This window comes from Trachurus trachurus (genome assembly GCF_905171665.1).
Source record: "Trachurus trachurus genome assembly, chromosome: 18".
Classification (NCBI taxonomy): Eukaryota; Metazoa; Chordata; class Actinopteri; order Carangiformes; family Carangidae; genus Trachurus; species Trachurus trachurus.
In genome coordinates, this window is record NC_139909.1 from 2308245 (window position 1) to 2335650 (window position 27406).

General features: G+C 41.7%; 2 protein-coding genes across 2 annotated transcripts in view; one reads left to right on the forward strand and one right to left on the reverse strand.

The window, feature by feature from the left end:
• LOC311001380 (uncharacterized protein) overlaps nt 1–27406 on the forward strand; it is a 199170-nt gene that overhangs the window by 142246 nt on the left and 29518 nt on the right. Inside the window, exon 4 of the mRNA XM_083992463.1 lies at nt 26269–26863. Within this exon, the coding sequence (XP_083848589.1) occupies nt 26269–26564 (296 nt within the window). The 3' untranslated portion in view covers nt 26565–26863. The remainder of the gene's footprint in view (nt 1–26268; nt 26864–27406) is intronic.
• Nucleotides 1–27406, reverse strand: part of LOC311001346 (coxsackievirus and adenovirus receptor homolog) — a 173587-nt gene that overhangs the window by 87031 nt on the left and 59150 nt on the right. The window lies entirely within an intron of this gene.

Consider the following 27406-nt stretch of genomic DNA (forward strand, 5'->3'; position numbering starts at 1 on the left):
AAGTAATAGCACACCGATCCCGATCAAGGCGCACGTTTTGATATATAATTAATAATAGTAATACACCAATACACAAGACTGTCCTGTCCAACTCTTCGAGTTGCAGGACTAGTAGCGAATCGAAAATCGTCCGGAAGAGGACGGAGAATAATAAGAAAAAATCCACACAATAACAGGGCACTGCCGGGCACTGGTCCCTGCAGCTATTTCATAGCTGTTGGGACCAGTGCCCGGTGCGATGGCTTGTGGCCCTAATAAAGTGACATACTAACAGTGCTACCACGGTAACTTTTAGCTGCTTTGATTTAGCAGCTTTTAGCTGCTTTGGCTTCACCGCAATGCATTCTGGGAACCACAAGCACTACACTAGCAGGGCTTGAAGCAGGAAAAAATCCTGTGCCTGAAAAAATTTTACGAGGGGGGGGGGGTTAATCTGGTGCCCTTTGGGAGTATCAATCACGTAACAAAACATAAAATTTTTGTTGATTTGCAGCATTTTTAACAATGATTATTTAGCTTTTCAGCCAGTTGTCTCTTGAACTTGGGGGCAAGGCTGTAACTAGTGTGGTTGTTGGAAACCGATAATTTAGCATTATAATAATAATAATAATACATTTTATTTATAAGCGCTTTTCCAGAGGCTCAAAGACACTTTACATACAATAAATTCAGTTAAGAACACAAGACATATAAATTCAGTTAAAAGCAGCAAAGACAGTATAAAACATAGAAAACAATATAAAACACACACAGAAATTATGTATTAAAAGCTGATTTAAAAAGGTGTGTTTTTAACATGGTCTTGAATGTTGGGAGGTGAGTGCAGGTGCGGATGGGTTTGGGGAGTGAGTTCCAGAGGGAGGGGGCAGTGATGGAGAAGGCTCTGTCCCCCCAGGTTCGGTGCTTGGTCCGTGTGGGTAGTGACAGGATGTTTCCTTCGGATGAGCGGAGCTCCAGAGATCACAGGAAACACTGTGATCTCTGGAGCGGGTGTGCAGGAGTGAGGCTGAGTTCTGGATGTATTGCAGTTTATTGAGGAGTTTGGATGGTGAACCATAGAGGATGCTGTTGCAATAGTCCAGTCTGGATGTGATGAATGCATGGATGAGGGTTTCTGCAGCAGAGAAGGTGAGTGAGGGGCGGAGACAGGCGATGTTCTTGAGGTGGAAGATGGCGGTCCTGGTGATGTGATTGATGTGGAGGTCAAACCTTAGCTTACTGTCGAAGATGATTCCTAGGTTGCGGGTGTGTGATGAGGGAGACAAAGTGCAGTTATCAAAGGTGAGGGAGAAGTTGTGACTGGCTTTAGTGCGGGATGTGGGGTCAATGATGATTATGTCCGATTTGTCACTGTTCAGTTGAAGATAGTTTGTTTGCATCCATGATTTAATTTCGGTGAGACAGTTGCTGAGTGTGGAGTGGGTGGAGTTGGTGATGGCTTTGGTGGAGATGTGCAGTTGGATGTCGTCGGCGTAGCAGTGAAACTGGAGGCCATGTTGATAGATGATCTTGCCAAGGGGGAGGATGTAGAGGATGAAGAGTAGGGGACCAAGTACCGATCCCTGGGGGACACCTTGTGACAGGGGAGCGGTGGGGGAGGTGCAGTTGTTCATACTGATGAACTGATGTTGGTTGGTGAGGTATGAGTGGATCTAGGTGAGTGCTGTGCCGGTGATGTGGAGAGATTCTCCCAGATGCAGCAGGATGGAGTGGTTGATGGTGTCGAAGGCTGCTGTGAGGTCGAGGAGGATGAGGATGGTGAGGGGTCTGGAGTCTGAGGAGAGGAGGAGGTCGTTGGTGACTTTCAGGAGGGCTGTCTCGGTGCTGTGTTTTGTACGGAAACCGGATTGGAATGATTCAAACAGGTTATTGCAGGTGAGGTGGGTTGTGAGTTGTGAGGCGACAACACGTTCCAGGACTTTGATAAGAAGGGGAGATTGGAGATGGGGCGGAAGTTACTTGGACTGTCAGGGTCCAGACCGGGTTTTTTGATGATGGGAGTGATGGCAGCCATTATATTATGCCATTATATTCTCTAAACTGCCAGCAAGTTTTTTACATGGATTTTAGTATAGCATTGAATATTGTTTTTTTTCAAGGTGGTACAGACTAGGGATGCAAATCACAGTAGCATAAACTGATTGTTGAACTCAGCCTGATGTAAGCACTAATAAAACTCAGTAACTAATCACACAGGCAGCTCCATGTTGTCCCTGTGTGATGTTCAGGGACAGGTCAGTACTCTGAAGACAGACAGCTCTGAGGGTGAAGTCCTATAATAATGAAATTATTGCACCGTGAGACAGGAAATGATCGGATTTTATGCTAGAAATAAGGTCACGGTCTGACTTTCACCTGCTGTTCACTGTCTTCTTCATTGGTCTAGAGACTGACAGACTGGAAGAAGAAGAAGAAGAAGAAGAAGAAGAAGAAGAAGAAGAAGAAGAAGAAGAAGAAGAAGAGTTCCTGCTCAGTGTTATCCAAATTCTTTTTTTTCCAAATACCGTAGATGACCATTTATTAACCCTAACCCTTAATATGCTAAATCGACTTGGAGCCCCGGCGTTTATAAGAACCAGGCGCGTATTTGCAACAGGCTACAATTTATTTTTGCAATGAGCAGCACCAGACCATCATGCAAAGAACGAAGAGGTCACCATAGCACCACTGGAACAAAACTACTCCCGACACATCGTTTTTGACATCAGACAATACAAAGACTGTGTTACCGCGACACAGGGAGCTGATCAGAGCAGTGTTATGAACGATAGTGGGGGAGGGTTGATCGCGGTAATTTCAACACTGTACATCAGCGCATTTATCTATTTGTCTTTGTCTATTAGCAGTCCAGCGCAACCTGTCCCGCTAGTGCACCTGTGTTTGTGTGTCTGTGTGTGTCTGTCCGCCTGCATGCGAGAGAGAGAGCGGGAGGAGGGGCGGCTGACTGACAGAGGTGAGAGCCGGTGATACGCTGTTAAAAAACTTTTTTTTTGGTAAACACTTAATCACCCGGGCCTTTAATTGAACCGGCGTTTATTATGTCAAATGAGGTCGGACCCCGGCGGCTATTATAATAGAGCACAGGCGCGTATTTGCACGCGGGCGACTATTTGGTCATCTACGGTACTCATGTATTTATTTCATACTTAAGCAGCAGGTGCCCTGCCTCCTGTCCTGACCTTCACTTCTCCTTTAGGGTGTGGAGTTCAAAGTTAAGCGTCAAAGAGGAAGTAGACGGTCAGAGCATTTCAGAGACGCTATGTTTTCTATAGAAGATAAAACCAACACCAACAACCACCACCAGAGCAGCAGACAGACCGACTCCCAGTCCAATCCATAGACCCTTGTCTCCTCCCTCCTTGTCTCCTCCCTTCTTGTCTCCTGTGTGCTCCTCTGTGTCTGCAGAGAGAAGCAGACAACAGAATCCATTTACAGGTGAACTGACTCGCTCAAGTCTAGACTCTATCACACACACACACCTGAGAATGAGGAGGAGCAGTGATGTCATTGTGACCACACATCAGGTGTAGGCTAAAACTCACCTGAGTCTGTGACCATCAGGTTGATGGCTTTGATGAGTTTAGGTTCACTTCCTGTGACTCCAATGAAACACTCGTATCTCCCGGTATCGTTGGTGGTGACGTTCTTCAGAATCACAGAAACGTCTCCGTTCTTCTTCTTTGGATCTTTCAGCTCCACTCGACCACGATAAGACTGATGCTGTAACCTTTCATATGGGCGGTTTTCTCTGTAGAAGAAGACGTGAAGATCTGACTCCAGGTCAGGTTTGGTCCACTTTATCACTCTGATCTCAGCGTCTCTGGGACCGTGACACTGCAGAGTGGCGTTGTCTCCAGGTTTCACTGTCACTGTTTCTAACAAAGACAAACAGGAAGTAGACGTCAGTGATCACGGTCTTTATGAAAAACTCTTATTTAAAGAGTAACTAAACCCCTCAGTTTTGGATGACGTGCTCTAAGCTTGAAATTCAAAAAATGCCTTGATTATGGGCGGGGCTCCAGGAGCACTCTCCGACCCCCCCCCCCCTGCGCTGCATTCACACCCGCGAAATCACACAAAGGAGAAACAAAAGGAATAAACACTAGGGGTGCAACGGTACAGGTAGCCCACGGTACGATACGTACCTCTGTTTTTGGCCACGGTTCTCGGTACAGTTTCGGTATGTGTTTTGTGCAGAGAACTTTTTTTTCTCCCAAAATAATGTTTAAAATTTATATTATTTCTATTTTATATTTCTGAGAGCTGCGAGAGAGAGGGGGGACATTGCCTACCTACGGCACGACAAACTGATCATTCGTCCTCGCAGCAGTACTCCAAAATAGCCAAGAGCAACAAGCCTAGCAGGTATGGGTAACCCCACACACTTTTAATGATAACAAACACAACCCAAACACATTCTGGAAATAATAATGTTACACAAAGGATTACTGAATATGAGGATCTAGAGCTAAACCCTTTTCAATATACTGAGTATCATCCACAGGACATAGAAAATGACATTGATCCAGAAAACAACTTTTTCCCTAACATCAAGAACAACTGCTACTATTACACTGAAGAACAGTTCAACAACACTATAAAATCTGGAAACAAAATATCAATAATCCACTTTAACAGCAGGAGCCTGTATGCCAATTTTGAGAACATAAAATATTTCCTAAGCCAGATCACACAGCCTTTTAGCATCATTGCTGTATCAGAAACTTGGATGAACAGTGAACGGGCTATTGACTTTGAACTGGACGGATATGAATTGGTCTATGTAAACAGAAAAAACAAGAATGGTGGTGGTGTTGCTTTGTTTGTGGACAGGAAATTCAATTTCAAGGTTGATGAAAAGTTGTCAGTAGTAGTAGATAATCTTCTTGAATGTGTTACTATAGAAATTGTAATGGAGAGAAAGAAAAATATCATTGTGAGTTGTATATACAGAACACCAGGTTCAAACATAGACTTGTTCAGGGACTGGATGGAGGAAATTTCTCAAGAATAAGTCAGAAAGTCATGTTTATCTGTGGTGACTTTAACATTGACTTACTAAACCAAAATAAATACAAAATGACAGAAGAATTTATCAACACTTTATACAGCTTAAGTCTATATCCTAAAATCACCAGACCCACCCGCATTACTTCCCATAGTGCCTCACTTATTGATAATATCTTCACTAATCAAATAGATAATGACACAGTGAGCGGACTGTTAGTTTGTGATATCAGTGACCATTTGCCTGTTTTTACAACTTACAACAACTGCCACATGAATAACCAACAGGATATCAAACTACAATATAGAAGGGTTAGGACAGAAGAGTCTATGGTTAAATTAAGAAATGATTTGCTAGCTCAAGACTGGGAACGAATATATAAAGAAAATGACTGCAACAAAGCATATGATGAATTCTTAAAAATTGTTTGTGTATTCTATGATAAAAATTGTCCAATCAAACAATATAGAAAAAAACAAAACCATAAAGATAATCAGTGGATCACAAAGGGACTTCAAAACGCTTGTAAAAAGAAAAATACATTATATCGAGAATTTCTAAAACATCGAACAGCAGAAGCTGAAAACAAATATAAAAAATATAAAAATAAATTAACTAGCATTATGAGAATACGTAAAAAGGAATATTATAATGAAATATTAGAAAATAACAAAAACAATATTAAAGGTATTTGGAATATTTTGAACAGTATAATAAGAAATGGCTCTAGACGGACTAATTACCCCGAATATTTTATTGATAATGATTTAAATGTTGATAATATTGAGGAGGTGGTTAATAAGTTCAATCATTTCTTTGTAAGTGTTGGACCGACATTGGCAGAAAAAATCCCCGATCCACCAATGACTGGAAGTACCAATGAGGAGGTCATAGAAAGGAATCCTTCTTCTATGTTTCTCAGAGCAATAGAAGAAAAATAAATTATAGAAACTGTTAATAAATGTAAAAACAAGATGTCCTCTGACTGTCATGACATAGACATGAAAACAGTAAAAAGGGTTATTGCTGGGATTTCTAAACCACTCACTCATATCTTCAATTTATCATTCCAAACCGGGCAATTTCCTCATAAAATGAAACTAGCAAAAGTAACACCGCTGTACAAAACTGGGGATCGTCACCACTTCACAAATTACAGGCCTGTTTCTCTTCTTCCTCAATTCTCAAAAATACTAGAAAAACTTTTTAATAACCGATTGGACAGTTTTATAGAAAAACACAACTTACTCAGTAACAGTCAATATGGTTTCAGATCAAACCATTCAACATCACTTGCTCTAACAGAACTTATAGAAACTATAACAGATTCCATAGATAAAAAGCAATATGCAGCAGGAGTATTCATTGATCAAAAAAAAAGCATTTGATACAATTAACCACAATAGATTGATTTATAAATTGGAGCAATATGGGATCAGGGGGGTTGCCTTGAATTGGGTGGGAAGTTATTTGAGAAACAGGCAGCAATATGTGAAGATGGGAGACATTGCATGTGGTGTCCCCCAGGGGTCAGTGTTGGGACCCAAACTCTTTGTCCTATATATTAATGACATCTGTAATGTGTCTAGTCTAGTTAAATGTATTTTATTTGCAGATGACACAAACATTTTTTGTTCTGGTGAAAATTGGCAGCAACTTTTGGATGTCATCACTTCAGAGTTAAGTAAAATTAAAAAATGGTTTGACAAGAATAAATTATCACTAAATCTGAACAAAACAAAAATCATGTTATTTGGAAACTGTAAAATACACAATCAAATACAGGTACAAATAGATGGTGTAAATATTGAAAGAGTAAATGAAAATAAATTCCTGGGAGTGATAATAGATGACAAAATTTGCTGGAAACCTCACATTAAACATATCAAATCTAAACTGTCTCGCAGTATTTCAGTTTTGGTAAAAGCAAAGCATGTCCTAGATCATAAATCACTCTATATTCTGTACAACTCACTGATTCTTCCTTATTTAGAGTACTGTACAGAGACATGGGGAAACACATACAAAACTGCACTTCAGCCACTTTTCATACTGCAAAAAAGAGCAATGAGAATTATTCACAGGGTTGATTATGGGGCACACACCAATGACTTATTTTGGAAATCTAAAACTCTAAAATTGTTTGATTTGGTGGAGCATAAAACAGTCCAAGTATTATATAAAGCAAGGAACTATCTGCTACCAAGAAATATTCAGAGAATGTTTCACGAAAGAGAGCAAGGTTATGATTTAAGAGAGAAATCAAATCTAAAGGTTGGTAGAGCTCGCACAACAAAGAAAAGTTTCTGTATCACCATTTGTGGAGTAAAACTGTGGAATAATATGAGTACTGAAATCAAAAACATTTCGAGTGTAATCATGTTTAAAAAGAGACAGAAAGAAATGATTCTCCAGAGGTACATTGAATAATTCACACAAGGTGTTTGATTACTTACTAATTGGATTAAAATGTGTAATGTGTAAAATGTTTAATTAGAACATATAGTTAAAATTATAGGGGTAGGATTAGATAAGTTTATACTTCTTCCTACTCCTTTTCGCTCATGTAAACTGCGTTGCTTATGAGATGTTTTGTATACATTTTTCTGTTCACTTATTATATTATTATTTTATCTTATTTATTTTATTTTTTTACACTGTCATTTACATGATCGAAATAAAGATATTAATCAATCAATCAATCAATCAATCTAATATTAGGCTACTACTATTTATAGTATTTCCTTGTAGAGCTCCCCTCTCTCTCTCACTCTCTCTCTCACACACACACACACACACACACACACACCTGGGGTCCGTTTCAGGAAGCAGGCTCAACAAACTCTGAGTCAAATCCCGAGCTCAGGGTTGATTGAGCCTGAGCTGGAAAACTCTGAGTGTTCGGTTTCAGAACAGCTGATCAGAATTAGTTCAATCAACCCAGAGTACGTTGAGCCTGAGGGAGGCGCGTTCACTGTGAGCACAAGAAGCCATCATCAGCCTGCCAGGGAGCAGGTTTGCTTCACAGCACATGTTGCCGTAGCGACTGACTCAGCATTACGCTGACCCTGCTCTCTGAAATGGAAAACTCTGAGTTTCCCTCATCTCAGGCTCAACATACTCAGAGTTTCCACTAATTTCGCTTTCTGAAACGGACCTCTGAACTGTCTGTGAACAGCCCCTAGCTCGTTGCATCCCCCTAGCTCCTCCTCCCTCTGCACACTCGAGATGGTGAACACTCTGAAGCCACTTTCAAACAGAGATTGCGCTATATTGCCGTCATGGAAGATGTCACTATGCTGGCAGCCACCACAGTCACACACGTGCAGTGTGCATGGACAGAGTTGTGCTGGAACTCTAATAAAAGCTAAATGTGCTAAATCGTGCTAATAACTAATTGACCTTTCGCAAAACCCCGCCCCCGAACGGTCATTGTCCAATCAGACATCATAGCAACCGTTACTATGTAAACAAGGTCCGTCAAGCTTCGGACCTCCGACAAGCAAAGTGTATTGTCGGACGGTCGTTGGGGAGTCGTGTTCTTTCCCCTCCCAAGACTGAAAACACAACAGGAGAGGTGCCTACAATGGGTCAAACCGTGTGGAAGCCCCCCCCAGCCGGACCCTTCTCCCCCTCCAGCTAAATGTCATGAAAATAAACAAGCATAGGCTACATAGCCTCCATCTGCTCCAAGGTAAGCTAGCAGGACTAGGGCTGTATCCCAAATCACTCACTACCACAGTGTTTCCTCTAGGTTTTTTTTTTTTAAGGGGTGGGGGGGGGGGCGATCGGACCTTACAACTTTCACTTTCACCAAGCACTGCTGCAGCATGCGCACTTCTCTCTCTCTCTAGCTCTGTGTGTGTAAATGTCAATAACAAACAGCGCTATGAGGAGATGAATGAACGGAAGACGTGCAGCGGTGTATTTGCGACAATTAAAAAAAAAATGGAAGGAGCTGTACGTATGAGGAAACACTGTAGCCTACTATAGTGTACTTCCACAGATTTAATCCTCTCGGTGGGGAGAAAAAAAGAAAAGAAGAAGCTCTGGGAAGCAGCAGGGAAGTGACCAGACTTGCAGATGCGCTACAATTTGATCATCATTATGTTTACATTGTGACCACGCAATTTTGTAGTCATGTCAGAATGTTTAGTGATTATTAATATTCATAAATATAGCGCTCATATACCTCTGAGACTCTGATGCCTCAAGACGCTCAATATAAAAACACTGTTGACACTCGGGCAGCGTTGAGAAGCTTGTCGGGCTAGCAACGGTAACTAAGGGGGGCGGGGCTTTTGCGAAAGGTCAATTAGCTCGAGTGGTCGCAATCAGTGACCAGTAGGGCGGTTCAATTTTGCCCAAAAGTAAAATCTCGATTTTCCTCTCCCCAAAATCGGTTTCCGATTACGATTTTTTTGTTAAATGACAAACTGTTTTGTGTGCTGTTTGTGTCTTTTTAAATGGACCTAGAGTCTAATTAAAAAAAAAAAAATCTATCTATCTATCTATCTATCTATCTATCTATCTATCTATCTATCTATCTATCTATCTATCTATCTATAAACGTGACGTCAACTGACTGCCTTCCACTGATTGGCCAGAGCGTTGTCACCGGAAGAGTCGCAAGCGCGACGTCCGACCATTACGTCCGTCACGAGAATCAATACCGCTCATTTTACAGTAAAAACACACCGACAAACTGTTGTTATTCTGTCACCTGAGTTAAATGTCTGCTGTGTGGAAAACCACGCGGTCCGTAATTGAGACGACACGGCCGTAGTCGCTGTTATATGACGACCCCGCCCCCGCTGAAGAACTCAGCTGTAACTTAGAAAATCCTTGTCATATCACAACGCTGTGATATCATATGACGGCCGAGTCGAGCTGAGCCGAACCGAGCAGACCTGTAACTGTGTAGTGGAAAAGGGCCGTTGGTCTTTTCGGCAACGAAATCCTCGCTGGTCATAGCAGAATGCTGACATGCTTGTTTACAGTGTGTGGGGAGAGCAGTGGGAGAGCGTGATGGGAGGAAGGAGGCGGCAGTCATTACGGTAATTCAGCGCAGCGCAGATTCATGAACGGGGGCTTACCGTAATTACCCTAGTTAGAGTAAAAAATCGATTTTTAGGATTTCACGTTTTTAACATTAAGCAACAGCGATTACGATTTTAAATCGATTAATCGAACAGCCCTAGCGACCAGTAATCCCCAGAGCAGCTGTTTTCGATGGTTTTCTGCTGATTAGAACAGAAATAATATGCTGCAGTGCACAGTGCTCTGCATCCTGTTACTTCTGCTGCTCCACTGAGTAGAACCACCGGTTCAAGATGGCGGCCGCAGCGTTCGATGCGGCGTCTGTCACTACCCGATTTGCAACGCTACCCGATTTGTGACAGCCACGTACGGCAACTCCACTTGGACAAACTTAGTTGAATTGACTTAGGATCACTGCCCCATGTGCGTCGCCAGAGACGGTTTATCTTTTTATTTATTTTTTAAAATACTTTATTAGTAATGTAAATTGAGGGTAGGTTGTGGTGGTCTGGATCTTGATGCTCAGAAAACAGGAACACAGGCGACTTTTAATGTTTACTGTCCTCTTTTCTCGCCGGCCTCATCACCATGATAACCACAAACAATCACAACTACCACAACACTCACTGAATAAACGAGTCTGCCGCGGCTGTCTTATGACGGACCTACGCGGTTTTTATTTTATTTTATTTTATAATCATTTTCACAGTACCGTATTTTAAATTCACAGAACTTTAAGCATGTACGCAAATCGGGCAGTGCCCAAATGAAGTTTGTCCAAGTGGAGTTGCCGTAGGCAGCTGTCCAAGATGGCGGCCGGCCTGCGCATGCGCAGACCAGTTTTGTCACAAATCGGGTAGCGTTGCAAATCGGGTAGTGGCAGCGTCTACTCTTTATATGTCTATGGCCGCCGCCATCTTGAGCAGGAGGTGTCTAACTTTGACTTCCTGTATCTACAGAGGCAGAGGTCTATCACTGAAGCTCTTTGTTTTAATAGAAATACTACAATTCAGCTACATAACTCACCTTAGCAGTTATAGGGTTAATGTCAGTGCCATGAAACTGATTTAATATGGCCGAGCACAGTTATATAGGTAGCCTACAGTGGTTTCAGGGATGCAAACGGGTCAGGACCAAAAAAGAGAGGAATTTCCCGGGGGGGGGGGGGTGCTCACCATTAACAAATAAGTACATTACAATATCACGGAAAGGCAATTTCCAGTAGTTCAACCCCAACCAAGTATTGAGTGCATATAGATAGACATAGTTTTCAGAAGGACAACATTTCTATATTAAAAATACTTTAAAAAAAAACAAAAATCCTTTGCAATATTTCCATTTTGGAGATACTGATTTTTAGGTCTTCACTGAATGTTAGTCATAACTAGAAAATGCATTTCCTGAAGGAAATACGGGTGAATGCTGGAAGCTGGAAGCTGAATGAGCTGAATAAATTGTTGAAACTATGCTGAATTAAGTTAAGAAACTGCTGAAGAAATCTTGAAGAGATGAAACAATACATGAAGAGTATGAAATGGTTTGAAATGACTTGAATTGTTGAAGATCAGTATGAAGAAATTGAAAGTCTGAAGTCTACTCGGATTTACTTAAAACTGACAGTTTGAAAACATTTTTGAACCATTACTAATGTAGATTAAACAATATCTGAATAGTAAAAGTAGATGATGAAAGGTGGAGGATGTATGAAATGGGTTGAAATTACTTGAATTAGTGAAGAATAGTATGAAGAAATTGAAAGGTTAAAGTGCACTCAGATTTATTCAAAACAGTTTGAAAACATTTTTGAACCATTACTAATATAGATGAAACAATATCTGAAGTGTAAAAATAGAATAATATAGAAGTAGGGCAGAATAACTAAAAAATAACTACAACATCTGAAGGGTAAAAGTAAAACATGTTAATAAAAAGTTTGAGGAAAATGTAGAAATCCTGCATATTTATAGTTTAACAGTTGAATGGTTGAAATCTGAAATAGGTGAGAAAATATTAAAAAGAAAAACTTATAAGAAGGATGTCGAATTTGTATGAAATGTTTGGAAAATTGCTTGAATTTTTGAAGATTAGTATGAAAAAATTAACATTTAAGTCTTCTCAAATAAATAAATAGATTATTAACAGCTTGAAAGCATGAACAAATATGTATAAAGATGAAGCAATTTCTCAAGTCTATAACTTCTAAGCAGGAGGCTGAATGATATGGAATGGATGCAAATGCCAGAATTGTTTTAAGATAAGTGTAAAAAAAAAAGAGTGTAAAGATATACATTTATGAATGAAAAATGTGAAAGTCCTCAAATGGTTGAGAAATGGTCTGAATTGTTGGAATTAATGAGAAAAAGTTCAAGTCCTTCAAGTAAAGGGTTAAAGAGGTGGAAAAGCCAAAAGTCAGGACAAGAAGAAGCTCCAAATCCTGAAATCTCCCTCACAAGAATAAACTGAAATGTATGTAAGAGAAATAGATTATTAGAGATGTTTAAAAATTCCCCTCAAAGATATGAACTCATTTAGAGGCTGATTATGAGCTGTAAGCCAGTGTGTCTCTGTGTGTGTGTGTCTCTCTCTCTCTGTGTCTGCACCACACAGAGCAAAGCAGTGAGATTTGAGCTCCGTGCAGCTCCCGAACAACAGCCTCTGAAAAGAGAACCGTACCTGTTATCAGAATGTGGTCATGACTATCGGGGCAATAAGACCTTCCTGAGCGTGGTGATGTGCATTAAATGTTTGTGGGGCAAAAACTTTTCTAACAGTCGCAGGAAAGATAAAGAGGTCATTTCTGCTTTTCTCAGAAAATCTGCTCCTACTTTTCAATGGGAGTCAATGAGAGGAAGAGAGGGAACTGGCTGCACTTAGAGGCTCCGAGTTTAAATTCTGTTAGTCTCTCTGCGTTTTCGAGCACACTGTCAGACACAGCACAAGTTTGTCTACCAAAGTGGGGGAAATAATGTGTCTAGAGTGAAATTTGTGGCCGTGGTGACAGGATAGAGAGCAAAGTGTCAGAGGATTTTTAGACTCTCTGTCACTCTAGCTGATGTCATCGCCACTCTAGCTCTGAACATTCCGTGCCATTGACTTGCATGTTAAATTTGAATTTTGTCAAAAAATGATCATGAACAGTTGAAGTGTACTGATCAATAACGGTAGAAGATATGAAAAAGTTGAATATACCGTGAATACTTGAAAGTTTTGTGAACGTTTTAAAAGTTGAATGAAGTCTGTAGGTGAAAGTATGTTGAAGCAGTTGAAGTTCAAAGAAGGAGAAGATTTGAACAGTTTGAAGACCGTTTCAATGTATTCCTATGGGGAAAAAAATGTCAATAAAGTTTGATTATTTTGAAAAGTATGAATGATATGAAAAAGTTGAATGGATCCAATGATCTCCTGAAGAAGCTGCACGTTTTGATATATGAATTGTTTGAATAGTAGAAAGTATGAAGAAGTAGTTAAAGACCGAAAAACGGAAGAAGTGTACAGAATAATAATAATAATAATAATAAAGATTTGAATAACAATAGTGTGAATGCTTTCAGCATTCACCCTAATTATTACTATTAAAATAAACTGAATAGATAAAGACATGGGATGTTTCATTCAGTGTGTAATGGACATATATATAATGTGTTAGTTTCACTTTAATTGAACACATTCTACATCGCGGAGGCGACGTCTTTCCACTTAGGGCTTCCTTCACCTCTGAAACGGGGCAGAGCTCCGTGGAAACACCTGCCTGACACAGCAACGTAGGGAACCGTGCATGTCCGCGGCGCACAGCTCCACGGACATCACAGCTCCACATGCACGGGGGGAAAAACGACGTCGCTGTCGCACCGACTGCACGCGGATACGCGCCGCTTTAATGAGCGCGCACGTCGCGCGTCTACATTGGAGGTCGGCTGTTATCAGTATAATCAGAGACCATGAATGAGTTCGCCTCAGTTTCACGTGATTGTCACTGTCAGCCTGTTAGAAAAACATTTTACTGACCCCAGCTGAGACGCTGAGACCCCCCCCCCCCTCCCAAAAACAAAAACTCTTCGGATCTGAACGATTCACACAAGTCACCTAATTGGTCATGAAAAAAGCGAGTTTCGCTTTTCGGCGCGCTGTTTGCATCCATGTGGTTTACACTCACTCGCCGACCTCATCACCATGGCAACCACAAACTCACAGCCGGGGGAAACAGCTGATAAGCCTAATAGTACAGGCAACAAAATAACAAACTATTAATATATTAACTAGCGGTATATGCACTAAATGTAACACATATCCCACCCTATGATACGTTACGTTAGTTTCCTTTATGTCAGATAACTTACCTACATCAAATTCAACAAGTTCATAACAGTTATATAATATAAAACAACTTATTACTGGAGAAAAGTTATTCCATGTCTCTTGGTTTTGGCGTTTCTTTCATGGGAACATCCGTACGCAGCACAAAAGTTTGGCATTTCACCAGATTCACAGCTGTCAAACGGTCTGATGGTCTGACTGTTGACTGCTGCTCAGGAGGAACTCCTCCTCAAGATGGAGCCAAGAGACATTCCTGACAAGCCCCAATGCGCCATCTACGTATATGACTATTGTGTATGTGTCCCAATTCAGGGGCTGCAGCCTTCGGAGGACCCAGCCTACACGGTCTCCGGAGGCAACGGCTTCGGAGGCTCCTCCGTCGGCCGCATCAACGGTCGGTAAATGGGATGGTCTAGCCTTCAGAGCATTTCCTGATCCGAACGTAAACAGCGGCCGAACGTTAAACATTTAAAAGTAGCGCTTGCAACGGCTCTACCGCTCCTCCGCCCTTCACTTTTTTTATTTTATTTTTTTTTTAAAGAAGTAGAATCAATACAAGGGCAGTTATCATTACTATACTAATAAACAAACCATTGAACAGCAGCCAGGGGGGTATTGAGGCTATTAAAGGGATAGTTCAACATTTTTGAAAATTGGCCCATCGCCATGATCCCCCTAGTAATAGCAGTAGGTTCGTTACCTTTAATTGTTGGTCCAAGCTGCTTTTAGATCGGGGGAGAAGAATACCGAGCGGCGCAGCTACACTACGGAGGCTAATGGAATTTCTTGGTTTTGCTCATCAAACTCAGCAAATACACAACCAAAAAACTCAAAAACGCTGTGGTGGACAAGTTGTGACCTGCACATTCACCACGCTATGAGATAATAGCGGAAAGTTGCGAGATGGAGTTGTTTTAGAGGCAAAGTCGGACTTTACACTCTAGACGGCTGCTCGGCGGAGTGATTTCAAAAGCGCCTGTTTACTGCAGATACGTCCGTATACTACGGCACTGGCTGAGGTGCGCACACTGTGTCCCTCCGACCAGTGGTTCACTGAAGAAAGTAGTTCCGAGTATTTGCTTCACTTCTCTTAACTTTCCACTATTATCTCATAGCGTGGTGAATGTGCAGGTCACAACTTGTCCACCACAGCGTTTTTGAGTTTTTTGGTTGTGTATTTGCTGAGTTTGATGAGCAAAACCAAGAAATTCCATTAGCCTCCGTAGCGTAGCTGCGCCGCTCGGTATTCTTCTCCCCCGATCTAAAAGCAGCTTGGACCAACAATTAAAGGTAACGAACCTACTGCTATTACTAGGGGGATCATGGCGATGGGCCAATTTTCAAAAATGTTGAACTATCCCTTTAAGTGAATAGAGAATAAAGAGCACAAGTAATGTGTTTTCATAGCTTTCTTATTAAAAGTTGTCACACTCAGCTGCTTTGCCTCTGCTCCTCACCTGTGCAGCCAGAGCAGAGCTCAGCAGCAGGCAGCCACGCCTCTGAGCCAGCCGCAGAGCCGGGTTACCGTGGCTACAGCACAGAGCTGCTACCGTTCGATAGCTAGCGGCTAGGTTGCTAATAACAACAACGGTGCAGCAAAGCATCTTGGGATACTGGAGGCCGCGAAGGATAGTAGCGGTGCATCCTCCGAATGCAGGGGAAAGGAGGACGCTGCAGGCTGCATTTGGAGGAGCCTTCGAATTTAGACGAATTGGGACCAGACAGCCTTCGCGCAGCGCTCTGACGTAATCGGCCTTCAAATGCACCCTCCGAAGGATGCAGCCCCTGAATTGGGACTGTCAGTGCCCGATCCATACCCGGAACACTCCAGACGCTTCTGCGCATGCGCACGCACATGCGCACTCCCCCCTTCTTTTAGTTTACGGCAGACACCGCGGATATGGATGAAAACAGAGACGTTCTATGAGGAAAAACACAAGCACGTCGCAACGAATTCCCCTCTGTTCTATTTCTGATTAAATTAAATGTAATGTGACCGATCAGTTAATTGTAAAACATGTATTTATTAATGTAAATGTGGTGATTTCTGCACATACAGAGAGCAGCAAGTCAGCACTGCTCCTCTGACCAGCTCCTCCTGAAGCTTCACTTTTCATTTACACAAACTAATCAATGAGACCATAAATTAATCTGCTCCTTTCTCCACCGGCATGACGACGTCTGGGTGACCGGTCGATCCCCTCAGCCGGCCGGCTGCTGCCTCTGAGATGAGCCGAGCAGCGAGCTAACGTTAGCTCCCGGTGGCTACTCCCAGCTCTGCTCCCAGCTCTGCTCCCAGCTAGCTCTGCACTTCTCCCACAACCTCGGAGCAAACTTCCAAACCGACGTCAGTTGGATAAACTGACCACAGATTAGGACTCTAAACTGTGACTTTCTCGCATGAAAAAATATTTAAAATTAATAAAGTGACGTTTTAACAACGCTACGGCGGACTTTTAGCTGCTCTAATGCTAGGCTATCAGGGTCATTCCATGAAATCGGTAACTTTTCAACTTTGAAAAGTTACAATTTAAACTATATTTAATTGCTGTTTTTTAAGTAGCCAGGAATCAAAGAAAGTTTAAAATGACAAGAAATGATGTTGTGCCATCTAAGGCTGTGGAATTCCATATTTTATTACAGTTTTAATGTTTTCCTAATCTTGTCAACCCTGTTACTGACATAAACTTTACAATATACAGTATTTCTAATTAAAGTTTATTGAGATTTTTTTCTATATATAGTCTATATAGTTTTAATTATAATGGTAACAGTTGAAATTCCATTTTTTTAAAACATTTTTATCAAATTAATGACAACAACATGGTTGATGTTATGGTAACAGGGTTGACAAGACTAATAGATGACAGGACACACATTCTATTGTCTACACTGTAAAGGTAACAGGGTCGACAGTAACAGGGTTGACTATTTCAAGCTAATTTGCCCATTGCTAGCTGAAATAAATGCTAGCTAAAGGGCAAACTGTGTACTTTGAAAGGTAATTACCTGTAGATATTGATTATATTATGAGAAATAGAAAATTGTTTAGATTTATATGTTAAAAAGTGGTAACAGGGTTGACGTTGTATGCTTGTCCCCCCCTGTCCAACCTTGAAAAAACATCAAAAATAGCACATAAGAGATGAGAGAAGGCTACTTGTTACTGAGCTGTTAGCATCCTGGGTAAGAGATGATGCAAACTCCTGTCAACCATGTCAAATCTGGAATGTACCATTGTTTTTTTAGGGTTTTTTGGTTAGGGTAACAGGGTTGACATAAAATCAGGGGACACCGATAAATTGGTATAATAATCAATATTATTACCAATAACACTGTTTTATAGTAAGATCATACTTATAACAATATGTAAATGTGAACATTTTAACATTTTGCCAACATTTTACAAATTAAAAGTCCTGTTGACGTACAACAACAACAACAGGGACAGGCCAAAAACCTCACCCTCATCAGCATAAAAGTCATTTTAATTATTAAAAATTATATTTAATTGACTTTAATTTGATGTTATAGTAAGGAGAGAAGACATGGTAATGTTATATTTTTAAATTACATATTAATTTGTTGTTATCATAATTTTATGACTGATTACTTCTTGGGGACGCAAAAGTTACCGATTTCATGGAATGACCCATCAGTTAGCATAGCTTTGAAGCTAATGCCGTAAAACGGCGCATGCGCAGAAGTCTGGAACGGATCGTGTTCCGGGTACGGATCGGGCACTGACAGGGACACAGCGAGTATCTATGGGCCTGTCCCAATATGCACACTCGATCACACTTACACACTTAGCGTACGCGTTCATGTTCTTAGTGTCAGTGCGCAAGTGTGTCCCATTTCTCCAACGACTGAAAGTGCAGCCGCTTGATTTGCACTTTACCCACACTTAAGGTAAGACCGCATCCGAGCGGTGTTTGGCCAAGTATAAATCCCACAATGCACCACGGTGAAGTCCGCCGTCACCGGCAGCCACAAGCCCGTTTAGGAAATGCGATTGAATTAATCTCAATAAAATGAAATTAACTTTCTATCTCATAATTATGGCTTTTTAATGTCATATTTTATATTCATCAGCTCTGTCCATGGTTTTATTTTTTCGTTTTTCTTGTTTGTTTCATTTACTTACAGAGTTGGGCTTACATGTTTATGATGTGAATCTTGCGCATAGAGACACTTTAGGAGTAGATGAGACTGATCCAGCAGCACTGTTTATTAAAACAGTTGCTGTGTGTGTGTGTGTGTGTGTCGTAGTTGTGCTACTCTGCGCAACGGCACAGGCTGCACTTGTCATGTTTGTCCCGATTGCTTTTAAATCTCCCCCCACACACTTGGCCACTTAATCCATGCTGCACACTATACGCAAATATACGTTCCGCCGGCAAAACGTCACCAAAGTGTGTGTGTAACCAAGCGCACTGAGACAAGTGTGGAGGAATGGGACAGCCCCTATGTCTGATACGGAGCCAAACAACAGGAAGTGATCCGCCATGTTGAGACAGAGAGAGACTGACGACAGCTGCTCACTCTTTAACTACAGTAAACTGTAACTACAGTAAAACTACAGTAGGTCTAGCCACAGAGACAGGGACTTTAGATAGTAATGTTACGTCTGACACTGCAGCCCTGGGGTCCGTGTCGAGCAAAGGGGGCGTGTCCAAATGAAGCATACCGTTCTCGACAAACAAGGCCCCCGTTCTCCGAAATCACGTGACTGTCTCACTGTGTAATTCCCCCGCCCCTCCAACAATTCATGATGTAACAAATGCATTTCTTGAAACAACTACACTTTTTTAATGAGTCAAAATACAATGTTCCAATTTATTACGCACATCTCATCATCATATAGGCTAGCCCACATGTAGTAACATCACAGGACTGCTACACACCAAATGCCCGACAGATAGCTACTCCCAAATGAGCTGTTAAACGGGGCTTCGTGTGATCAGCCCTTTTCGTGAAGCAGTTAGCCTGAAAGATTCGACACATCCACGGGGACACACACTAACTTATCTTACCGTCAGAGGACAGACACAGACGGAGGCACAGGAGGAGACACAGGGAGACTGTCAACACTGAGGAGGAGGAACACATCTTCATCAGCATCTTCTTCTTCTTCTTTTTCTTTTTCTTCTTCCTCTTCTTCTTACAGTCTGTCAGTCTCCAGACCAATGAAGAAGACAGTGAACAGCAGCTGGAAGTTAGACTGTGGCCTTATTTCTAGCATAAAATCCGATCATTTCTATGTCCAGGACATGGATGTATTATAGTCCAGGACCGATGATGTCAAACGGCGACTGACTGCCTACTTCCTGTCTGGTCTTCTTCTTCTTCTTCTCGAATTCCGGCAGGCTGTACGCTTTCCAGCGTAATGCTGCCCTCCATCGGTTATAAAAAAAAATCCTCCCATAGAGCCCAGCAGAGTGCAGGAACCTCAGCACTGCCCTCCCAAAGGAGTGATTTTTCTCCTGACTCGCTGTTTTGGCAGGAAACAGATCCAGGGCGAGAGACACAGACCTTTCCTTTCCTTCAAAATAAAAGCACCAAGCTAATAAAATGCGGTGAAACTCTTTAATTTAAGGAATATAATTTACAAGAAAGTCCCCGAGCCATTAAGTTAACATTTTGCTTTTATTGTATTACAAGTTAATGTCTATTTTATAAGTTTTATGTTGGTGAACACTTTAATTTTGGTGAAATTGGTGATTTCGGCCTTCAGCCGTCGACTTCCAAGCTGCGCAGCCTGGGAGGCTGCACTATAACCATGGATGTATTATATTAACGATTAACCCGTTTCGCAAATACCGCCATCTTGGACATCCCGCAAAGCACTCTGGTATTGAAAGCGTCCAAACAACAACGCAGCACCGTGCTCCGCAGCTCTGACAGACGGGCCACGGCCGCAATGTACAAAGAAGATAACTTTAGTAATATGACGGTTAGTCATAAATGTAAACGGAATCAAAATAAAACTAGTGAAACTAGTAAATCAACTTGGAGCTCGAACGTTTATAAGAACCAGGCGCATATTTGCAACAGGCTACTTATTTTTGCACTGACCAGCACCCATTATGCACAGAACAAGGAGGTCACTGCAGGAACACTGGAACAAAACTACTTTTCCTTTCTTTATTGACATCAGACGGCGGCCGCCTCAAAATGTATAATTCAGAAAAAACCCTGGTCTGAGTTAGTAAATGTTTTCGATCCGAACCCGGTTTGTCCGGTCGTGTTCTGCCCGGTCCGATTACTGAGCCAAGGGAAGAGCCGGTAGCTGTGGCCGGAGCATTTATTCAGAAAAAGTGTAGGCTAATTGGTGCAGATTAAACTTGTAAATTGATGCTGCTCTCGATCCGACCCTTCCTTCTATTCTGACTCTTTTAAACAGTAGAACAATTTGATTATATTGTAGATTTTCTGTGCTGAGCATAAGAATTGTTTGAAATTAATAATAAATAAAAAGCCTTTGTTAGACACAAAAAAATTGTAAACCCCTACTCTGATCAGCTCCTTGTGTCGTGGTAACAGAGACAAGCAATGCGAAAAAAAAAATACACACTTTCATCCCGGATTTACTCAAAAATAGAATTTTGCACAAAGTTTGGCCTACATCGTCTGATAGATGAGTTATTACACAAATTTTATGACCCAGAGTGGAATCAAAGTCAATTTTCTTTTCTGTACACCTTTAAGCTGTTTGATTCGACAAATACAAACAAGAGCTAGATTTTCAGAGTATTTTTGTAAATAAACTGGTTAGTTTAGCTGCTCGAATTTTTTAATTGCAAGTGCTAACGTGAGCTTAGCTAACTTTGTTTGTTGATACAAAAGGCATCAGCATGAAAGGCTGATAGCAGAGATTCGTTGTAGGCTGGCCTACGAATTATCAACGAATGATAATTTATCATTATTCAGTCATCTGCCTTCAAGGCTGATTATAGAAGCTTGTGCCTTGCAGGCTGATTATTAGGCTAATGAAGCTTTCATATTGCATATATTATCAGCCTGCAAGGCACTAGTTTCTACAATCAGCCTTGAAGGCAGCAAAGGCAATAATGAAATGTGAAATCTGCATTAGCCTAATAATCAGCCTGCAAGGCACTATGTAGTTTCTACAATCAGCCTTGAAGGCTGCTGACTGAATAGGCTAATGAAAATATGCAATATGAAAGCGTCATTAGCCTAATAATCAGCCTGCAAGGCACTGGTTTCTACAATCAGCCTTGAAGGCAGATGACTGAATAATGATAAATTATCATACCATATGGCCAGCCTACAAGGAATCTCTGCTATCAGCCTTTCATGCTGATGCCTTTTGTATCAACAAACAAACAAAGTTAGCTAAGCTCACGTTAGTAAAAAATTCGAGCAGCTCAACTAACCAGTTTATTTAGCCTACAAAAATACTCTGTAAATCTAGCTCTTGTTTGTATTTGTCGATTCAAACAGCTTAAAGGACAATTCCAGGCGAATTCAACTCAGGGGTGTATTTTCCTATCATTTTAGGTCTAAAAGAAGGAATCTGAAGATTTTCAATTTAATTTCTCCTGTTTTGCGGTAGTTGTGTCTGTCCCCACATCGCCACGGCAGCAATGAATGGGAGTGGATTGAAGTTCTGCTGTTTAGGCTGTTTCCATCCCTCAAAGCCACAGACAGCGTCAGATGGCGACTCAAACATGCAGCCAGAAGTTTATTTACTTCAACAAGCCGACATGTTTGTAAAACTAGATCTAATTCAAAGTCTCCCAGAGTCTCGCGCGAGACCCAGTTGCCGTGCGCGGTGTATTCAGGTGCAGTGGGAGCTCCCGTTTGTGTCATAAACACAGGAATATCAACTCTGGACTTGCTTCAAGTAAAAAAAACTTCTCGGTGCATGTTTGAGTAGCCACCTGACGCTGTCTGTGGAAAAAAATGTACACTTGAAGCAAGTCCAGAGTTGATATTCCTGTGTTTCTGACACAAACGGTAGCTCCAACTGCACCTGAACACACCGCGCACGGCAACTGGGTCTCGCGCGAGACTCCGGGAGACTTTGAATTAGATCTAGTTTTACAAACATGTCGGCTTGCTTGAAGTAAATAAACTTCTGGCTGCATGTTTGAGTCTCCATCTGACGCTGTCTGTGGCTTTGAGGGATGGAAACAGCCTAAACAGCAGAACTTACATCCACTCCCATTCATTGCTGCCGTGGCGATGCGGGGACAGACACAACTACTGCAAAACAGGAGATATTAAACTGGAAATCTTCAGATTCATTCTGTTAGACCTAAAATGATAGGAAAATACACCCCTGAGTTGAATTTGCCTGGAATTGTCCTTTAAATATCTAGCTAAAGCAGTTTGCAGTGTTGCTAAGCGGTTTGTTTAGGTTGCCGCTCGGTTGAATCACTCCGCTCTGCCGCTTGCGGTTGAGGGTGGCGCTTGTGCAGCCCATAGTGCTGCCTCCCAGGCTGCGCAGCCTGGAAGTCGACGGCTGAAGGCAGTTTCACCCTGGAGCCGCTAGACAGGAACCAGAATGCAGACGAATTCGTACCTACCGGACTGGAGTCCCCCCCCTCAATACCAAAAAAACAAAGAAATTAAATCCTCTCCATTAGCCCTGTTTTCCTCAAGTATTTCCTTATGTTTAGGCTACTAATATTTCCTGACCCTTGCAACAGGTTTCCTAATGTAGAACCAATTTTCTCCCAGCTGCTTTTAACTCTCTCCTCTCCCTCTCATACTCCTTACACTCCACCAGAACTTGCTGTACTGCCTCATGTTGGTTGCAGCCTCTACAATGGGCTTTATGCACAGCTCGACTACTTCCTGATCTTAACCATTGTTGTGAGGTCAGACACACCTGGATTAATCAGGTCCAATAATGTAAGACAGGAAATAAAGGAGCTGGCATCAGGAAGTGGAGCTGTGCATAGAGCCAATTACCTGTGGGATGTTTCCCAAAATACGTAGTGTACTATTCTGACTGGACTCCACCGTGGAGGAAAAGCGAAGAGGGCAAAGAACATGATGGCGTCACCACGTCACAACATCAACAAAACCTGCCAGTCCGGTTCCCAGCAGCAGGAGACTGAACCATCACACTGAGGTATTTACATGAAAACTGAATATTCAGCTGCTGCTGAGGTGAGGTGACTGAGCATCCTCCTCTGGTTTGTTAATGCTGCTGCACTTTAACATCTTCAACACGTCTCCACACTGACCACTTTGTTTACTCTGGTGATCAGGCTTCAACCTGCATCCTGCTGTCACGGCCTCTTGGTGTGAATGAATGAACAAGCAGCTGGTGTAACCTCCATCTCAGAGAACCATTCACCTATGTAAACTGTTACACCAAACACCAACACCCATGAATCCTCACAGGCTGAACCCTGTAGCTATGTGTCCAGAGGGGGCTGTTGCAAAAAACAAAAAGTAAATATGAACTGATATCACACTGATGGATTCAATAATGAAAATGTGTGTTTTTGTTTCAGCTGATCTTTATTGACATGTTTAGTAAATGTATCATCAGGTGGTGGAGTGATGACTGGTGAGCTGCCTTCATCCATTCATCCATTCAGCTGAAACTGTAATGGAGGTATTTTATTGTATGCACTGTAATATATTGTATTGTATACTGTACTTTATAAGTAGGCATAGTACTGTTTTGTGTTTGTTTCTTTTTTAATGCATTTTAATTATTGTAGTGCTCAAGTCACCTACCCCAGAGACTACGGTTGAAAATTAGCCAACTTGGCTAAACCGGCATGTTTACATAAATGTTTATTAATGTGCATTGTCTCTGTATATTTAAACCAATAAATTCAAATTCAAATTCAAATTCAAATCCTGTCAGATACCTGCTGTATAAGAGTAGAGGATGGATGATATGATTTATCATACAGTAGTCCAAGTTAACATGATTTGTAGGAGCTTTTCAAGACGTTTCTTTTTGCAGCGGTACAGTACAATACTGGGACAGAACAAAGAAAGACATGTAGTTAAATATTTACACCAGTAGAAAGTGAAAAATATTAAAAGTGAACTATTTTATAAGTCTGTGTGAGTGAACGTTGGATGTTCAGGTAACATTGTATCATTGTGTAACAGTACAATGGGTACGAGTAGGCTGCTCAGTCACATTATTAGGCTATAGAAGTGGTTGTGTGGCTACTGTAACGTAGTTGAAACCTCTCTGGAGGATGTGAGGTCAGGTGTCATGTGTCTCCCTCTACTGGCCAGTTGCTGCTGCTGCACCACACTAGATAACATGGTCATTCACTAACACACAACTGACAATACTTGTCCTACTCTGATGCATTTCATCAAGAAACTCAATTGAATTATTTTACATCTATGTTTATGTTTATATTATGGGACACTGTAATCCTGTTTCCCTGACAACAGAGCCAGGACAGTGAACAGGAAGGAGGCTGTGTCCTGCTGAGCTGCTCTCCCCTCAGAGACCTTGCTTTTGTCATTTCACTCTTTACACAGTGATGACTGTAAACCATGTTAACCCTCCAGAGCCTGACTGCAGCTGTAGCTACATCCACTCTGTCTGACAGGACACATTCAGGGAACTACTGTAAAGTTCAGCATCACTGTCTCTGAGTCTACATGTGAGGCGTTCAGGGACATCTGTAAATAGCAGTGCTGCCAACACCATCATCAAAAGCTAGAGAGAGGAAGGAAGCGTAGACAGACTACTGTGACCACGCAGAGTGAGGAGCTCATTTAACAGGAGGAACAATGGACGACACATCTCTGCTGAGGCTGCTCTGTAAGTACACACTGACACACTTATCAATATTAGTTATTGATCAGAAAATGGACTAAAATACACAGGGAAAGATAGAAAATATAAATGAGCGTTTTAAAGCTGAAGAGACAGATAAAAGTCTCTTCAGATTTCAGATTTTTTTTTTTTTTTTTAATGGGAACAGTACATATTGATGGACAATGGACATTGTCCATCAAATATGTGGGATTGTAGTCAAGTGGCTAATTTCCATCCCTATTCCCATTGGCAGGTTGATGTTAGACATAAAAAACAATGACGATAAAAAGTACAAGAGGCAGGACTAGGACAACAAAACACCTTGACATCTTACACGAAACATATATGAACGACATACATAAACCACCAGTTAACTGACCAAAGACGGTTAAAAGAGTGGGTAAGGGGACCAGAAGATTACTGAGAAGTTATAAAGTGCTATAGTGCTAGTTAAAGTGCTATGGGCTAAAGTGATGAGTGCATAAGTGCAAGATTGAATTTAATTTGATTGCACGATGCCCCAATAAAGTGCAGGATCGACTTAAATTGCACTATCCCATAGCACACGATTGCACATGCAGATGTGTGTCCAATATTGCACAAAGTTTGTATACATAAATGTATTATGTACACACCATTTTATGAAATTGAGATACATATATTATGTATGTATATGTGTACACAATACAGAAAAGGAAGGAAAAAAAAAAATACAGAGTGGTGCCCCATACAATCAACCAATCTTCGGTGTCTTCACTGTAACGTTTAACAACAGAAGAAAAGTTAGTGATCTTTACCTGAGGAGAATGAAGTGATGAGGACTCGTGCTGTCGGTTAGAGAGCAGACTGTGGAGCAGAGCTGATGAACCTCGTGTCTCTGCACGGCTTCAGACCCTCACTCACATCTGATCTGGAGTCAGAGGAACAGGAACTGGTGTTTATTCATGTTTGTATTAAAGTGTTGTGGAGGTCGACCTGTTAAAGCTGATGTCATGTCTCTGCAGGTCTGATGTCTCTGCTCTGCTGCAAAACACACACAGGTCAGTGAACGCCTCTTTTCTCCGTCTGAATGTGATAATTTATGCATATAGATTTATATGTTTGACTGAAATGAATCCTCTCTCAGCTCGTCTGACTGTGAGTCCCAGCAGCTCTCAGCTGTTCATTGGACACTCAGTGTCTCTGAGCTGTGAGGAGGACGACAGCTCTGCTGGATGGAAGGTGATGAGGAACACAACCAGAGGACAGAGGACTCAGTGTGGAGTCGACTGGGGAAGATCAACTGGTTCCTCCTGTGAGATCAGCTACGTAGACCCATCAGACAGTGGAGTTTACTGGTGTGAGCTGAGAGAGGGAGCAACAAGCAGCAGCAGCATCAACATCACTGTGACTGGTAAGATCAGACTGTGGAGTCAGTGTTGATGAAGCTGTGTGGAAATGGATCAACTGCTGTACTTTGTCTCTGTGTTGAGGTGGACCAGTGATCCTGCAGAGTCCTGTCCTCCCTGTGATGGAGGGACATGATGTCACTCTGAGCTGTCAATCAAAGGAGACCCCTCCCTCCAACCCCCCAGCTGCTTTCTATAAAGATGGCTCCCTCATCAGGACTGAGCCTACACGTCACATGACCATCCACCATGTTACCAAGTCTGATGAAGGCCTCTACAGCTGTGACATCACAGGCCATGGAGGGTCTCCACCCAGCTGGATCACTGTCACAGGTCAGGAGGTCACAGGTCAGGTGTTTGATTCAGAGAGTTGGGGGAAAGCAAAATCAGAAATCAGCTTTTTTTTGTAATTTAACTGTCTTTTCTATTTCAGAGGGTCCAACCACCACACCAGGACCTACAACCTCCACATCCTCCCCTCCTGGTTCCTCCACCACCTCTCCTCCTCCTCTTCTCTCTGTGCTGTTGCCTGTTGCATTGGTCTGTGTTGTAGTTATTCTACTGGTCCTACTGGTTCTGCTGGTGAGACAATGTGTCCAGAGGAAACCTATAGGTGAGACACAGATTTAGTTTTGTAGTCCTTATTTAAAACTATGTGAAAATGTTCTTATCAGTGTGCTATTTACAATCTTGACAATCATGATTATGATTCCATATCATGGTAATCTACCTGTTAATTATCAGTTTCATATTGTAAATGATGTTGTTGTTCATTTTGGTTCTTTCCAGCTGATGATAAAGAAGTTGGAGGAAATGACATCACAGATGACATCACATACAGTGACATCAACATATTACATAACCAACAGCAGCCAA